The sequence below is a fragment of the Prionailurus viverrinus genome, chromosome D1, assembly GCF_022837055.1.
Source record: "Prionailurus viverrinus isolate Anna chromosome D1, UM_Priviv_1.0, whole genome shotgun sequence".
In the NCBI taxonomy this organism is placed as follows: Eukaryota; Metazoa; Chordata; class Mammalia; order Carnivora; family Felidae; genus Prionailurus; species Prionailurus viverrinus.
The window spans coordinates 6,884,124-6,902,646 of NC_062570.1; the positions used below are offsets into that span (position 1 = coordinate 6,884,124).

The 18,523-nt window shown below is 40.4% G+C and overlaps 1 protein-coding gene across 1 annotated transcript in view; it reads right to left on the reverse strand.

Moving 5' to 3' along the window:
• Positions 1-1,934: 1,934 nt before the first annotated feature.
• LOC125176887 (protein NPAT) overlaps positions 1,935-18,523 on the reverse strand; it is a 52,657-nt gene continuing 36,068 nt past the window's right edge. Inside the window, exons 11-18 of the mRNA XM_047878802.1 lie at positions 14,433-14,529; positions 13,454-13,582; positions 10,936-12,606; positions 8,692-8,807; positions 8,508-8,616; positions 5,777-5,837; positions 4,457-5,615; positions 1,935-3,216 (exon numbers count right to left, since the gene is read on the reverse strand). Coding sequence (XP_047734758.1) covers positions 3,139-3,216; positions 4,457-5,615; positions 5,777-5,837; positions 8,508-8,616; positions 8,692-8,807; positions 10,936-12,606; positions 13,454-13,582; positions 14,433-14,529 — 3,420 coding nt within the window. The 3' untranslated portion in view covers positions 1,935-3,138. The remainder of the gene's footprint in view (positions 3,217-4,456; positions 5,616-5,776; positions 5,838-8,507; positions 8,617-8,691; positions 8,808-10,935; positions 12,607-13,453; positions 13,583-14,432; positions 14,530-18,523) is intronic.

Sequence of the window (18,523 nt, forward strand, 5' to 3'; positions counted from 1 at the left end):
TGACTTCGGCTCAGGTCATGATCTCACAGCTTGTGAGTTCAAGCCCCACGTGGGGCTCTGGGCTGGCAGCTCAGAGCCTGGAGCCTGCTTCGGATGCTGCTTCGGATCCCTCTCTCTCTGCTTCTAATACACTCGCATTCTGTCTCTGTGTCTCTCAAAAATAAATAAACATTAAAAAATAATGGGGCGCCTGGGTGGTGCAGTCGGTTAAGCGTCCGACTTCAGCCAGGTCACGATCTCGCGGTCTGTGAGTTTGAGCCCCGCGTCAGGCTCTGGGCTGATGGCTCAGAGCCTGGAGCCTGTTTCCGATTCTGTGTCTCCCTCTCTCTCTGCCCCTCCCCCATTCATGCTCTGTCTCTCTCTGTCCCAAAAATAAATAAACGTTGAAAAAAAAAAATTAAAAAAAAAAAATGTCTCTTAAGGAAGCAACTGATAACACAAACAAATAATAACTGGTTACAAATCTGTCAGTGCTATTTTTTTTTAAACTTTCTAAGCTTTTAAATCATTCATAAATTAAAATCATGACTCTTAATGGCTGTCATATAAATGTTTTTCTTTTTTCTGTTGGTAAAAACTGGAAAATGCTTGGTATTATTTGAAGTGAAAAACAGCATTAGGATGTTATATTTACAGTTTAAGTTCAGCTATACAGAGAAAATAATTTAGGAAAAAAGCATGCCAAATGTTAACTAGTGTTTATAAAAAGAAACAAGTCTATGAGGAGAAAAAGCCTAGGGGGCGCCTGGCTGGCCCAGTCGGCAGAGCATGTGACTCTGAATCAGGGGGTTGTGAGTTTAAGCCCCACGTTGGGCACGGAGCCTACCTAAAAAAAAGGAAAGAAAACAAAAAGGCTAATAATAAAGTGAAAACTTCATGCGGAATTTCAAGAAGCTGAGACTATGGCTGAAAGATGGTGGCTTGAGAAATAATGAATGTAAAATATATAATAATATTGCGTTTGAATTTACTCCTTATCAAAAATAAAATCTTATCCTCCCCTAAGAGTCATGACATCTAGCCTTTGGCTGAATGCTGATGGATGCTCTTCCCATGTACAACTTCAACATACTAAAAGATTCTAATAATATCCGGGCTAAAATAGTCAAACACTTTAATTACAAGAATTCCCAGATTTAATACACGACGACATTAATCAGTAAGTAATGTCCACAATAAAGAGTAGATCCTTACGTGTACTTACAAAAGTAGGCATAAGTTGTTTATAGTATATATACTCTTATCCAAAAACGTAGTCCCCGGGCACCTGACTGTTAAAATAGATTACCGAGTATACGCTACAACTAAGTCCAGGACTTTGGACTTTTAAGGTAAAATGGAGGTTATGGTTTTACTCTTGAACGTGAATGCAAGTTCCAAGTACAGGTTGTTTTTGGACTATATCTAATGGCTCCTGGCTGGTGACCTAACAATCTTGAATAAAGCAAACTTTATTTGTATGTGAATTCTTAGTACTTAGCAAATACTAATACATATTAATTGAATGAGAAGAAAATCTGTATTTTCCAACATTATGTGAACTTGTGAAAAAGTGGCTTGCAAAGGAATTTAATCAAAGTATCTAAATGAGAATGACTGCCAATATAAAGTAGTTCAAACTTTTGAAGTTACCGAAAATATTTATTCAAACCTAACTGTAGTACAGTATCACACTGAGTTAAATAAACATTAAGTGTATGATATGTAGTTCCTTATGAATAGACCACTGCCATATCATAACTCACAAGACAAATTTCTGCAGTAAGATTCAGCAATTATGACGTGATTTCCACACTGAGAAAGAGAAGTAGGATGCATTTAGTTTTCTGAAGGCCCAGTATAAAAAAAAAGGCCGAGGAAAAGGACTCTTTAACAACATACACACCTGTAGAAAAAAATCCTGATATACTGATATTTAACCAAACAGAAAGCACTTAAGAGAATATACTTTAATCTAGGCACAATTGGTCACATATTAAAGATAATTTCTGTTCTCATAAAGATTTAAACGAATTTTTCAACTTAACTGATGCATTTGAGTCTGAAACAGAGAAGGCACCTCTTTCATTCTCCTTAAGGACTCTGTGACAGTAACTCTTCGTAACACCTTAGGGGGCACTATATCTAAGTATAGACACAGTTATGTAACAGCCCATTTTAGGAGAAACTACATTAAAATATAAAACTATGATTTTTCTTTTTTACATCTTATGATGGACACAGCTTCCCAGACGATGGCCCTCCACACAAGCTTTAACCCAGAACACAAGACTTAAATCAAATGTGCACTGGTCACTACTACGTAAGAAGTGCTATGGATTAGTGCAATTCTTCAAATCCCCAGTATGTGGGGGAAAAGGATATACATACCAAGAAGTCTCAACTACCACATGAATAGACTTTGTATGGCTCAATAGTCTAAACATTTAAAGTTCTGTAAAAGATCTCAAAAGTTATAAACAAAAGATCAGAACACTCAAAAATGGTTTACAAAATTCTCTTTAAAACAAAGAGACCAGAACCATCAGAAGAAACAGTGAAAGTGTAAAACTTCAGGAATATAACCTTTACTGTAATAAGAAGGGGTAATAAAGTATTCACTCTAGAAAAAATCCTAAATTGTTAATTTCTGGTCTCTCTACCACCAGATGAGGTTGTCATCACTTCTGTACCACTTTGTGGCTGTCTTCAAACATCTTGTATGACAGTCACCAAAGGCAACTGTAAGGAAAAGCATCATTTTCCCCCCAAAAGTGAGAAACTAGTCCAGATGCATCAACCTCAGAGTTAGGGATCACAAGAAGTCAAAAAACACAATGTAAGAACACTAGGCTGATTTAACCTCTATTTCAACCAGATTCATAACAATATTTACAATACATAATTGTCACAGCTATACAGTTTTGCAGATTGGATTTACTTACATTTCTGCAAATGTTTTTTCCAAAATAAAAAATATACCAGGTAAATCTATTTACAAAGTAGGAAGCTGCTTCAGAAACAGCATGATTCAGGTATAAAGTGAAATTTCAGTACAAGGAAAGTGCAGGTCAGGTTCTGTCAGTATCTCATTCCCTACACTCAGAGTTTAAGGGATACGAGTTTTAAACAGCTACTGTTCTTTTAGGTTCAGAGTGTTTACTCATCATAATGCAATGATAACAAAAATTTGTCCACATCCATTCCAGCTGGAAATGAACTGGGTAGCTTCTTTTTCTGTTAAAAAAAAAAAAAAAAAAAAAAAGAAAAGAAAAGAAAAAAAAAGAAAAAAGAAAGAAAGAAAAGAAAAAAAAGAAAAAATAAACCTAAGTTAACATATTGAACTCAAACAAGGGCAAAAAACTTTCATTTACAACCTTATATCAGGTTCTTCCTATAGTACTACAATTCTGCCAAAACTTTTAGTTCACTGGAACTTGAGTTACACAGAGAAGCAGAAACACATTTTCTAAATCCAAAGTTACTAAATTATACCTCAGTGGTACTTTAACATTAGTTTAGGGCAAAAGACATTATACAAATCCAGAGCTGATGAATGCTGAGTAAGATAGAACACGCTTTCTATAAAGGTGGTCATTATTACCAAACCATAAACCTTAGAAAGCTTTACTGACTGTCAGTCACAGGTACCGTTCAAGTTCTCAACACTTAATGCACCCCACATATTTTATCAACACTACACTCAGGGAAGACGTGTGGTAACCTCGTATCAAGTGATGCAGCCGAGACTTGAGACTCGGGCACCACGGGCTTCACCATAGCCACAGACCCAGTGAACAGAAGATGTGAGATTCCGACCCAGGCTGGCACGGCATCGAGGCCAACACTCTTCCCCCGACACCATACTTCCCGTAAGACATCCTGAACACCTTTCTTTCTATTCAGTTCACTCACTAAATGGCTAAAGAGGTTTAGGAAAAATGGGTTTCAGTTATCAATGCTCTCCCTGCGTTACCTTCCCACAGAGAACTACGGTCAAAGAAAAAACAGGTAAATGTAATTTTTCCTCTGCTCCAACACATTAGCATCTGTTAGAGCCAATGGAAGAGATGGCAGGACGTGCGGAATAAAAACAAGAAGGAAGAGCCGCAAAGTTGCTTTCTACTTGGTAATTCCACACGTGACAGTGGCTTCCCAATCTTTTATGCCTTACAGCATTCTCCCAAACACCTGGGTCCTACCGTGACAGAAACAAAAACCTCCTTTCCCCAAGGAAGACGTTTGGAGATAAACGCCTTAGCAACGGTTTTGCAAACGCTCCATTCCACCTAGACACACACTGAGTACCACACTGGCTGAGACACACCACCATAAACACATTCTGTCAACCAAAACCCAGAGCTGTCTCGACCAGAATGTGCAGTTAGGGAGCTCTGGCAAAAACGCGGAGATCTCTACCGTGAGCACTGAACGAAGGGCAAAGGTGTGGTTTTGAAATTAAGACTTTCAAACTTGCCTTAATTTTCTTCTTTTTCATCGGTAGTGACGAATTTGCAAGACTTTTATTGGAAGTACGGGAGGTTCGTTCGCGTTCATCTAATTCCTCAATCTTCCGCTTTTTGGTGGCGCTCCTCGAAGATGCTCTGAATTGTTGTTGTGTGTTGTCTTTCAGGGGAGTTGTCGAGGCGGTCCTGGAGATGGCAGCCCGGGACAGAATCATCAGCGTGTGGGCAGCCATGTTCACACTGTTCTCACTCCCTGTCTCGCTGGCAGGGCTGCAGGCAGGCAGGTCTGGGGTGACAGGAGGGACCATGACTTTGGCTGTGCTACTGTCTTCACCAAATCGCCTACTGGAGGGGACCTTGATCCCATCTCTAGGTTCTTCTTTATGTTTGTCCCCTGCCCCCAAGCCCGCCGTCCGGGGTACAGAGGAGTCAGAGCTATCGGGGAGCCTACTTACTGGGCTGTGCCACTGACCATCCTGCAGCATTTCTGAGCCAGGTTTGGTTAGCGGGTTAACCAAAGAAGCGGCACATTTAGTTTGTTCTTGCTTTGGATCCTTCCCAGCTGCACCTACCGAAATGACATTTTTACTACTTGAGGACGTGCCTTGTTTTTTGGTCAGTTCTTGCAGTGAAGTTACGGTTTTCTCATTCCGTATACCCCCATTTTGCTGCCCATTTGACAGTTTTGAAGTTTCGGGATTTTTCTGCCTTTCGACATCGCTGCGTAATTCATTCTCCTTGTTAGCTGTTGTTTTATGGAAAGATTCAAGTACAATTTCTGTCGGTGGGACTTTCTTTTCTGACTGAGTTTCTTTTGTGGTGCTATGTCGGCTATTGGGAGTTTCTGATTTAGATAAAATCTTAGGCAAAGGAGGTTTCTCTCGGTCTCTTTTGAGAGCATTATTAGAAGGGGCCTTGGAGGTGGAGGACACAGTGGGTGACTCGAGATTAGGAAGTGAAATGTCATTCCTTTCCTTGTTTTGGGACACCGCCTTATGGTTTGTGCCCTGTGTATTCGCCACAGAAGCAGTGCTATCAAAACAGAGCACACGTCTGTGGCTTTCAAATGGTTTGCTAGCTGGAACTACACTCTCTAATGAGAAGGGAACCGTGATTTCTTCCAATTTTTTCCCGAGATCGGTGGCCATATTCTTGTCAGACACTTCAGTTCTGTAAAGTAAATAAATAAAATTTAGCAACATAAAGAGATCCTTGTCAGACTTCAGTTCCGCAAATCAATAATTAACTGTTTTTAGCAACACAAAGACATCTTTTATGTTTTTTATCTGAGCATTCAAAAAATCTAGAATGGAAACTACATGGATGCTCACCTTTGTGCATGACATCCAACTAAATGACTAGACGAATCCACCAAATTATTTACCTGCTTTCCTGGAATTATAAATGAAATAATTAGAAAAGAGAAACATTCCTGAGAGAAAGAGTACATTACTCTGAAAGGAAATGGAACAGACCACAGTATCACACATCATGAGAAAAATTTAAATGACCGCTAATGTACAAATGAAGTACTCTCACATACTGGGTGTAAAAAGCAGCTTCTAATTTTATATAAAAGAAAGTCACTCATCCATTTTACAGAGGAAATACACACATGGAGCAAATGACTTGTTTCCAACTTCAGGCAAATATTATGAATCCAGTCTCTGGATTTATCGATTACAATGTTCAACATAGCACTTAAGGGTACTCCTTAGATTCAGAAAGTTAAAGAAAGCAATATATTAATGCCTATTTTGAAATTCTGCCCATTTCACTGTCATATTTGCAAGCCTATGTCAGGCAGAGCACCAGCTCTGGAGTTTTAATAGCCATATTTTAATTTCCACGGACTTAGGAACTGATGTGGGGAGTAGCAAGATATGAAGCTAGAGAGAAAAGCAGAGATGAGCTCATAAAGGACCTTGTGCATTATGCAAAAGGTTTCTTTTTTTATATATATATTTATTTTGAGAGACAGGGAGGGAGGGAGGGAATCTTTTTTTTTTTTTTTTGAGAGAGAATCTTAAGCAGGCTGTGCGCTGTCAGCACAGAGCCTGACACAGGACTCAAACTCACACACCATGAGATCATGACCTGAGCTGAAACCCGGAGTCGGACGCTCAACTCACTGAGCCACCCAGACGCCCCTTTGCAAAAGGTTTCATGGAGAATCCTTAAAAGTTTAAAATAGGGAAGATGCATAAATCGATTTATGTTTTAGGAAGTCATTCTGGCGGTAGTGTAGAAGATGGACTAGAGAAGCAAGAAAACTGCAAAGAGAAATTCTACATACATGACTACAAATACTCCAGGTAAGAGATGAGAGAGGCGTCAGGAGACAGGGATGGGCATTCATAAAGACATGAAGGGTGAAGGAAGACTCAATGGTGACTTCAACCAAGGAGAAAAAGCAGGGAGAGGAGGAGGTCTTTGACAGGGAAGAGCTGAGAGGCCGAGACATGTCGAAGTTGAAGGTCTTGAGTTAGGCACGAGAGCAGGAGTGCACTAGTTGAGTGGTGGGTTCAAAAGCCACCAACAGCATCAAGTGCTAGAGGGAATAAGGTTAGAATGGAAACGATGCAAAGCATATGACGTTATCAGGAGGCCACTGATGATCTCCATTTAAACAGCTGTAGTGGAAAGAGGAGAAAAGACAGTAACATGGATGAAGAAAGAATGGGAGACGGAAGTGTTGGGGATAAACAAAGGGCTGGCAGGTGAGACAAACCCAAGGAACTTGACAGCCAGAGAGGGAAGAATCCAAACAAGAAAAATTTAAGACATACATAGGACACAAGATGCAGGCAGACTGCATTAACCTTAGGAAGAGCGAGATCATTATTCCTGTAAGAAAAGAAAGGAAAGGGAGGAATGATTCTGGAAGAACAGGTACACACCAAATGGGAGTGATGTGAGAAAATGCAGTTTCCTACTGATGAGGTGGGAGAGAAGAGTGCTGGCCTGACAGGAAGAGGGTGGGGACTGAAGAGATGTGAGAAGAGCTGTGAAGTCAGAAAGAGCCTGAAGGGGGATGGGAAAGAGTGCCAGGAAGACATGTGGAGTGACCGCTAAGAGACCGTGAACAGCCCCACTTTGAATGCAATGCCGGAGAGCCCAGGTATAAAGGCAGGGATGGGTGCCGGGACAGACCCAGGGCAGACAGCAGCAAGAGGGACGGTAGAAGAATGTGTTGGCTGAGGCCGTACACCGTCGGTCTAGCCTGGATGGGGAAGGGAGTCTCCAGGAAGGAAATGGGAGGTTCATGTGAAGTGTGAAAGTTCAAGTAATGGGAACTCACACTGGCGGCCGAGGTTCTCCGGTACGGGGGGAAGAGGTACGGGAGAGGCTGACTGGCACACACATACAGACTTGGAGACGGAGGGGTCTAAGGATCATGCAGGTTAGGCTGCGGGCCAGGCTGACACCACAGGCATTCATTATCCATGAGGATGGGAAGTGTGAGAACTAGATGCAACCCCGAAATGAAGATCGGATATTGTTCTGTACACAGTGTCTTCTGTGAACACAAATCTTTAATTTTGGAGTAGTCAGTGCTATCAACTTTTTCCACTATAAGTGGAAAGTGATTTTTTTTTTTTTCATTTTTTAAAGCAATCCTTTTATCCTTGTGCCATTAAGCCATTCTCTTACATTTCTTTTACTGTTTAATTGTTTTGCTTTAAATTTTTAGGTCTTTAATCACCTTGGAGTTCACCTTTCACCTTTGTATATGGTATGAGGAAGGGATGTAAAGTTTTTCCTATAATGTATGTAATGGCCAATGGGATTAATTTATTAAACAATCTTTCCCCTTCTCTCTGACTTTTGATGTTACCTCCACCACATACAAATTCCCTTAAGTACATGGTCTCTTTCCGAACTCTATTTTGTTCCATTTGCCTTTTTTTGTTTTTATTACTAAAAAAAACCTTCAAGCAAAGGTTGGACAATCACCTGTTGGGAATGAGACAAGTATTCAAAAAGAAAATACTGTGGCGTTGCTGCAAACAAATGCATATGGAGAACATAAAACTGACATTAATGAACTTAAAAATGTACCTGTACAAGGCTTGTTTCTCAGTCCCTGAGTCTTCTGAGACTTTGGAGGGATGGGGAATTGAGGGATACTTCTACTGCATACAGGTGCCGCCAAAGGCATATGAAGGACCTAGAAGAGAAGCAGCTGTTAACCATACTACGTTCGAGAAGCATCACTGTGCCATTTTCAATTCAAAAATCTTACCTGCTGAGGTGGAGCAGGAAAGGTATTTCCATTCTGTCCAACCACAGATACAGGGATCATCCCCACCATTCCTTGGAGTACAGGTTGGACAGGAGAGGCAATTATGATGGCAGATCCTTAAAAAAAAGAAAAAAAAAAAAATCTCAGTACGCTTCTCATAAACAAGAGACTCCAAAGTAATTATTAATTTAAAGTAAATTCTATAAAACTGTATCTCTTTCCCTTAGAATCTACTCTCCTTAAAAAAATTTAGGAACAGCAAGGCTACAAATTAAGAAAAAGGCAACCTGAATTATTAATCTTATGGCCCTTTCGGCCAGAACTGCCATCTTCCAGTAATTCACGCAAATGACCAACACAAAGGGAAAGAGGGGGAGTACCCACTATATATTCTCTAGGCCTTTCAGAAAATACGGAGTTGTTCTTTGGACACATTCATGCAAATCTACAAGCAAGGTGATGTTGCGGACATCAAGCGAATGGGCACTGTTCAAAAGGGAATGCCCCACAACTGTTAACAGGGCACAACTGAACAGTCTACAATGGTACCTGGCATGCTGTTGGCACTGTTCAGAGTAAGTTAAGGTCAAGATTCTCACCCAGAAATAATGTACATATCGAGCACATTAAGCACTCAAAGAGCCGAGATAGCTTCTTGAAGTGTGTGAAGGAAAATGAACAGATAAAGCAGGAAGCCAAAGACAAAGGTACTTGGGTTCAACTGCAGCACCAGCCTGCCCCACCCAGAGAAACACACTTTGTGAGAACCAAGGGAAAGGAGCCTGAGCTGCCAGAGTCCATTGCCTATGAGTTCATGGTGTGATAACTGTAAAAAAATAAAAGACCTCAGGCCTGTAATACATACGTACACACACAAATATACAAAGCAATCTTACAGCATTTGGTCAAGGTAAGTATCACGAGTAATGCATTAGACTTCACAGCCAGGAGATCACATTATAGCTATATGTTGACTGTCTGGCTAGAATAGTGAAACTGATTAGAAAATTGATGGTGAAGCCTTCAAGTTTCAATCTTATACCAGAAAATTAGGGTCTCAACTGAATGTTTACGGCTCAAGACTCGCTCAGACTCCAACCTATAACCTCTAATGGTACTTGTCAAAAAGAGTCCAGGGAAGTGTACAAACCGTCAAAACTATGGGGGGAAATTACAATGGCTATATGCTCCCTAGAAATCAACAATATAGTCTGTGGCTATCCTCATATATCCCTGTCGCACAAGTGAAACTTTTCCTTAGAGTCACTAACAGTTCCTGTCAGGTGGATCTCACTTTCACAAACACCCACTTCTGTCTCTCAAATACCTACTTACACTTAAGAATTCCCTTCCTTGGGATGCCTGGGGCTTAGTCTGTTAAGCATCCGACTCTTGATTTTGGCTCAGGTCATGATGTCGCAGCTTGTGGGATTGAGCTCCGTTGTCGGACTCTGTGCTGACAGCATGGAACCCACTTGGGATTCTGTCTCTCTGCCCCTCCCCTGCTCTCTCACTCTCAAAATAAATGCATGAACCTTCCAAAAAAAAAAAAAAAAAAAAAGAATTCCCCTCCTTTACTCCAACTACTACTTCATTTCTCTGAGCTTCAGCTCAAGTCCCACATTCTCTACTAATTCTGATCCCTCTTTTGTTATTTTAAACAGCACTTCAAGCAGATCCATCATGCTTGCTAGTTGATTGTTCACATTTAGTCACATTTTATTATATGCCTATAATATAAAAAAAAAAGGAAAGGAGTTTGGGAACCAACATATAAGGAAAGGTACATGAATGATGTATCATCAGCTCCAATCTCCAAGAATCACTGAAACCAGTGAATTCTGTAACTTAAAAAAAAAAAAAAACAACTTTATTTATCTGGGGGGGTGCAGATAGAGAGAGGGAGAGAGAGAATCCCAAGCAGGCTCCGCATGGCAGTGCAGAATCTGACGTGGGGCTCGAAACCCACAAATCATGAGATCATGGCTGAAGCCAAAGTCCAGAGTTGGACGCTCAATTGACTGAACCACCCAGGCTCTCCATGAATTCCATAACTTACTACTAGATTTAAAAAAAGGTTTGAGTGAATGAATTAGGGAGAGAAAACAAGGGCATCAACACAAATTTCAGTCTTTTCTCACACTATATATCCATGATTTATCACCTGCTAGTCAATAACTGCACACGCAAGAGAAATGAGATACCATTCCAGAGATGTGAACTTCAACGTGTTCTTGAAGTTACCTTGTGAAAAGCTGGGTGACACGGTTTGATTGACAGCAAATACGCTGTTTGACCTTGGCGGTGTCTGTAACTGAGGCGGTGGGGGCTGAGCAGTCCCAGGTACGGAATTTCCAGGCAACACCACCACATTAGACTGACTGACAGTGGTTCCTAAGGCTGTTGGATCAGTCACGCATGTAGCTATCAGAATGTTATTTGAATTTCCGAAAGTTGTGCTTGTAGCTGGCATCAACTGTATGTATCCGCCATCCTTGGAGACGCACGGTGGGGCACTGGCTGAAAAAGCCACGCTGCCTTCACTCTGAGCATTCACTGCGGAGTCTTCGGGTTTGAGGGCCAAGAGGCTCTGTTCCACCGATGCTGAATCCCCTGTTCTTTCCGCACATGTGAGAGCGCCTGCGGCTTCTTCTGAAGACAGGCACTTAACCAATTCTCCATTTTTGGCAGGGGACTTAGTGGGAGAGGACAGTATTATAGTCGGCAGGTTCTCCCCACTGATACTAGAAACAGCACTGTTCAGTTCAGTATCTGAGGAAACAAATGGATCGTCACTAATGATAATTTTGAGAGAGACAATATTTGCTGCATCCACGTCTGCCGAGCTGTCAACACTAGGTCTGTCAGTGGTGTTCTGGGACTCAGGGTGAGAACCTCCCACTGAAGAACACACAGATTCTGACAGAACAGCACGTTTATCTTCTACAGGATCACCTTCTGGAGCAATCAATGCAACTTCCCCACAGTTACCATTCTCACTTAAAGTGAGAAAAATACTATCTCCATCTTCTTTTAAAGAGGAAGGCTCTTGAGAATCGCCAGCAACTTTCTCAGACCTTGAGGGCTGAGTTTCATGTTCTTCCGCGTGATTTAACTCAAGAGATGATGAACCATCAGGCGGCTGTTTAACCGAAGATGTTGTATCTTCCAGACAAATGTCTACTTGTTCGGATATATTTAAACCTGAACTTTCAACCGATACAGGTAATATCTTGCTTTGAAGTGGAGAATTATCATGGCAATCCACATGTTGTTGTGATGTGACCGGCAATCCGTTGTGAATCTCAGGTTCACTCTGCAGAATCTCTTTAGGGTCTGGTGACTTAGAACCAGGGAGGTTAGTTTTAAGTCTTCCTGTGTTGTTAGAGCTTTCACAAAACTGACTTGTTTTAGATGTCTTTCCAGTTAATGGAATATTTTGGGATAAAAGCTGAGAACTCTTCCCAGAGAGAACGAAGTTTTCACTGTTAGTTTCCCCCCCGAGGGAAACAAATGACGTTACTGGTATACCAGACTGATCAGGCTGTAATGGAGAATCACGTGGCGCATCCGGCAAGAGAGAACTCTTTCCGACCTCCATTGCCATGGCGGTTTCAGTGGACATTTGATGGGTGTATAATTCGGCACAACGCTGATTACATTCTGCATCAGAATTTACTCTTTGGTTAAAGTCATTCAAATGAGGCACAGATTCAAAGGAAATATCGAGGTTACACTTCTGTTCATTAGGTACACCCGTTTTAAATGCCTTTTTCTGGACGCTAGAGCCTATCTGAGGAAAGTGTTCCTGTGCTTCTGGTCTAAGCTCATCGTGGTTGCTGCCATTCTTCAAGGCATTGGATGTGTCTTCATTTTGATAGGATGTACAAAATGGGGGCTGCCCAGACTGATCACCTGCAAAATAGGATGGAAGAGACAGGGAGTATGCGTTGCTTTCTGAGGGAGTCACGTTTACTGTAAAACCTGTTTTGTCAAGGAAGTAACGCATCTCGGACATAACGGAAAGGGCAAGTCTGAAAAACCGTATCTCACATTTTCTGAGTATCAAAAAATTCACAGGCACTTTTTTTTCTTTCTTTCTTTTTTTTTTTTTTTTAATTACTGATGCCTTTCTGAGTAACTGCCAGATTGTTTTTCAAACCTCTTGGAAAACAAATGACACAATGAAGGAAAAAGTATATAGGTTTCAGAACATCCAATGTTTATCAGTAGGTAAAACTGGCCCCACACATGCAGCTGTTTTCACAATAGCTGGCTTTTCAACTTCTACCATTTCTATCAACCTTACTTTATCTGATATATTTTTCACGGTGAAATGGGCCAAGTACACTGTGCATCATCAGCATTTGATGTTACTGTCTACTGTGTGCAACATTCAACGTTCAGTAGAAACATAGGAATATGACCTAAAATGTTTTAATATCCAGAATTCAAGACTATCACTACAGTATATAATTCCCTCTAAGCAAGTAAGATATAGATCTTGAGCACTCAGCTGCACTTGCTTACCAGGCTAAATGATTAATAACACACACCAACGTTACATAGCAGAGATTTGGACTTGTAACACACAAAAAACTGTTAAATGTTATATAGACTTTTGTCAAACTGGTCAATTCTATTAATGCTAAATTGCGCAGGTCAACAATTATGAAAGAATGAGTACTAAAAATTCTTTTAATAAAATTACTAAAAGGCTTGGGATTTTTTCTTTAATGAAAAGAAAAAAACTTATTCTTACCAGATTGTTCTGATTCAAAAGAACCTTTAACTGCTAGATTAGTTTCATCTGCTAACACTACACTAGGATTGGTGTCCAGATGTGGACTGCAAATGCCTTGGGATATCTGTTTATTATTCTTGGATTTACCTGTTAGAAAGGGAACAGGGAAATAACTGGTTAAATGATCAAAATAAAAAAAAGCATCAGTTAATACAACTTAACGGTGATCCATCAAATGTTTAACTTTATGTCTTTTGGATATAGCCTTGTATATCATGGACAAAACCAAAGATTTTTGTAACAGACTGGTAGTTCTTAAGCTTTAGCCTACATCAGAATCATCTGGAGAGTCCAAGAATTTGCATTTTTAACGTGTTCTCAGATAATGCTGATAATGCTGGTCTGGAGACTAACTCTGAGAATACTGCATGAGACCATAAAATTGAGGGCAATAGCCAATTTCTTGCATTCCTTTTGTACTACCCAATTGTGTTTAATATAATGTATGTGTTAACCTCAACATATTTGTGCTGACTGGCAAAAATGCCCATACAAAAAACAAAATACAAAATGTTTTTCATTTTTTTTTTTTTAAACGTTTATTTATTTTTGAGACAGAGAGAGACAGAACATGAACAGGGGAGGGTCAGAGAGAGAGGGAGACACAGGATCCGAAACAGGCTCCAGGCTCTGAGCTGTCAGCACAGAGCCCGACGCGGGGCTTGAACTCATGGACCGTGAGATCAGGACCTGAGCCGAAGTCGGACGCTTAACCGACTGAGCCACCCAGGCGCCCCTGTTTTCCATTTTTATAGCTAAAGTTTAAGGAAAAAACCCACCCTCCCCCACTCCCAGACCCTTCACAGCCATAGATTTGCTTTGAAGAAAATAGGATATTTTTCCAGATGCTCTGGGAATTTTGCTTCAGTCTGGTTAAGGTGCCCAAGAAATGGAAACTTTTTTCTTCTAACTGCCTTGAAAGAAATGGTCTACTTACCATAGTCAAAGAGATCAAAAAGTGCCTGAAATGCCGGATCTGATTCTGTCTGCTCCAGTATGTCCTGGATAGCCTCCTCAGACATATGGATTTCACTCTGCAAAAAAAAGAGTGATCCTAACTCAATTAGTATAGTTTAATACCAGCAAAATAATCATAGGACATCTGATAGCTCTCAACTTCTATGTATAATTATTTCCCTCCAGGAAAATTTCTTCTGATTATGACACTAGGCTCATGTGAAATAAATTAAAACAAGACTAGAAAGCAGAAAATGAATGTTCCCTCATTCAACTTCCTAAAGTTAACTGTCTTGGTGCATATATTCCCAAACATTAAACATAAGTAAAATCACACTATAAACGTTCTTTTTTAAAAACTTGACATCTGGCACCGAGTAAGTGCACAGCATCATGTCTTCACCTACATATGGTGTGAGATAATGACCACAGTAAGTTTGGTTAATATCTATCATCTTATACAGATATAACAACAGGGAAAGTTTTCTGAGAACTCTTAGGACTTCCTCTCTTAACCATTTTCAAATATGCCACACAGCGGTGTTAACGACTCATCATGCTGTACATTACCCCGCAGTGCTGACCGCCTTCATCCAACTGCCCCACTCTCAATGCCCTGCCTCTGGTAACCACAAATCTCATCTATTTTCCTATTAGTTTGGCCTCCTCCTGTATAAAATCTCACACTTTTTATCTACCTGTTTTGGCCTCTTAATATTAAATGCTTTCCTTAAGTGTCAGACAATCCTTGCACGTCCATTCACATTTGAGTAGCATGTCAAAAGCTACCTGCAAACTCTGTGCTAAGGGAGGGAGCTTGTCAATTACCAGGTATGCAACAGAATAATCTCACAGAACCATCCGTATTTTTAGTTTTTTTTTTCTTTTTTACATTTTTGTGAGAGAAAGGAAGAGGGAGAGTGTGCAGAGGGTGGAGGCAGACAGAGAGTGAGACACAATCCCAAGCAGGCTCTGCTCTGTCAGTGAAGAGCCTGATGTGGGGCCTGAACTCACAAACCACGAGATCATGACCTGGGCTGAAATCAAGTGTCGGAAGCTTAACTGACTGAGCCACCTAGGCACCACTAAGTTTTTTTTTTTGTTTGTTTTGAGGGAGTTAGATTTCTTGGTGGATGAGCTTAGGGCTGACAAACGTGTTTCTGGTAAACAGTGTGAATGGGGGCAATGTTGAGACTTTAACTACGACCTCCTAAATGTTGCACGCTGTCTTCCTGCTTTAGCTATCTTTACATCTGCTTTCGGAGCTACTGGTGCTAAGCTTTTTGGGATTTCTATGTGGTAAAGTTGGTTTTTCCTGAGCTTCGCCTTTACTGGCTTAGAACTCGGAATCTCGTAAGTACTACATGTCCATTTTGACTTTTGTAAGTTTCTTTTTTCCCTTTTCTATCCTCTTTCCTTTGTTCTTGTGAGTTTTTAAAATTTCCCTATACTGTCTAGTAGTAGGGTACAAAACTAAATGTTTAATCCACTATCTATGTAAGAAAAATGAATCCCTTTGTAACAGGCTTTTTGTTTGCTAACTATGCCACAATTTAACCAATTACCACTGCTGGATGTTAGAATTTTTTCAAATTTTCAGTTACAGTAGTGAATACTACAATGAAAATCTTTATCTAGGAATCTGTTCATTTCTTTCAAAAAAAGTTTTTTTTAACGTTTATTTATTTTTGAGACAGAGAGAGACAGAGCATGAACAGGGGAAGGGCAGAAAGACAGGGAGACACAGAATCTGAAATGGGCTCCAGGCTCTGAGCTGTCAGCACCGAGCCCGACGCGGGGCTCGAACTCACGGACCGTGAGATCATGACCTGAGCTGAAGTCGGAAGCTTAACCGACTGAGCCACCCAGGCGCCCTGGAATCTGTTCATTTCTTACAATAAATTCTTACCAACAGAATTACCGATTCCACTGATGAGAAGCAGCTGGAGGATATACACATTTAAAATTTTGAGAACTGGGGTAAAAAAAAAATGGGGCACCTGGGTGGCTCAGTTGGTTGAACGTCCGACTTCGGCTCAGGTCATGATCTAGCAGTTTGTGAGTTCGAGCCCCGCATAGGGCTCTGTGCTGACAGCTCAGAGCCTGGAGCCTGCTTCGGATTCTGTGTCTCCCCCTCTCTCTGCCTGTTCTCTGCTCATGGTCTCTGTCTTTCAAAAATGAATAAACGTTAAAAAAAAAAAATTTAAAATTTTGAGAACTGGGGAGCCTGAGCGGCTCAGTTGGTTAAGCATCCGACTCTTGATTTTGGCTCAGGTTGTGATCTCACAGTTTACGGGATCAAGCCCCACACTGGGCTCTATGCTCACAGCAGGGAGCCTACTTGGGATTCTCTCTCCACCACTCTCAAAATAAACATTTAAAAAATAAAATACCAAGTAGCTTTCCACAGAAGTTGTGTAAGAGTTCTCGTTCTGTGTAACAATGTACAAACTCTTAACAATAATGGGCAATATCAATTTTTAAGCATTGTTAGTCTATTAAATAAAAGTAATCTGTTCTCTTAATTTGTGTTTATTATTGAATTGAATATTATCTCCATGTTTACTAAACATTTCAACATCTTTTTGAGACCAATATGATTTAAACAGAATGACACTGAACACACTTTAAAACAATGCATTCAAAGCTGGTGAGGAACCAAGAGGGTGAAGTACATCCTACTCTTAAGCAGTCAACAAAAATGTGCTGAGATTTTTCAAGTTCACAAGTCATTGGGGTAAAGCACCACCATCGCCACCAGCTTTGTTTCCTTTAAAAGTTGGAGCAAACAGATTAGATTGTTACTTCACACAGGGATATGACAGATACTCAGTGAAAGGCTGGAGTAGTATGCCAGAGGGTATGCAATCTAGCTAGATAAAATGATGTATTTTCCACTTGCATCCATTTTACATGAAAATAGAATTTTTTTAAATTTTTTTTAATTAAAAAAAAAAAATTTTTTTTAACGTTTATTTACTTTTGAGACAGAGAAACAGCATGAATGGGGGAGGGTCAGAGAGAGAGAGGGAGACACAGAATCTGAAACAGGCTCCAGGCTCTGAGCTGTCAGCACAGAGCCCGACGCGGGGCTCGAACTCACGAGCCGTGAGATCGTGACCTGAGCCGAAGTCGGACGCTTAACTGACTGAGCCACCCAGGCGCCCCTAGAATTTTTTTTTTAAAGAAAAAAATAGGGGCGCCTGGGTGGCGCAGTCGGTTGAGCATCCGACTTCAGCCAGGTCACGATCTCGCGGTCTGTGAGTTCGAGCCCCGCGTCGGGCTCTGTGCTGACGGCTCAGAGTCTGGAGCCTGTTTCCGATTCTGTGTCTCCCTCTCTCTCTGCCCCTCCCCCGTTCATGCTCTGTCTCTCTCTGTCCCAAAAATAAATAAACGTTGAAAAAAAAAAAAAATAAAAAAATAAAAGAAATATAGACTAAGAAGCAAAATTGTAATCTTGTCAACTAAAATATTATTATTTCAAAGAAGTTTCAGTACATTCTGGCTGGAGTCTTCGTTTACTCTTCTCATAGTTGAAGATTTAAATTTCTCAATTTTAGTTATTTATAAGTCATGCTGCAATGTTGCATTTTTCAAGATTGATAAGGCGCACATTTGAATACTGTGGAACAGGAAATTCACATGCAGCAAGAGTTAAAGGGGAACTTTCATGAAGTGGTAAAAACTTGGATTTTTTTTTTTTTTAATAAAAATGGCCATAAAATGAAAAGAAGAACCTGTCTGAAGTTAAAGAGCCAGTCAACTTTGATTATGAGGATGTACAGAGAACATCAACAATTCTTGATGAAATGTGATTTGGGAGGAAGCCTGGAGCTTGAACAAATATTTCTATATACATGAACTTGAAGATTTACAGTCATGTAAATAATGTCAAGGATTCAATGTAATCAAATTATGAAATGGTGGATGCACTCTTATAAAAGTTAATGTTGATGAAATATACTCTTCTGGTCAATCGTTTTACTCTAAACTTCAAAAGTTACAACCAGAAGAATCCTGAAATACATGTTCCAATCAGTCTTCTAACTATTTTTAAAAATCAAAGTAGAA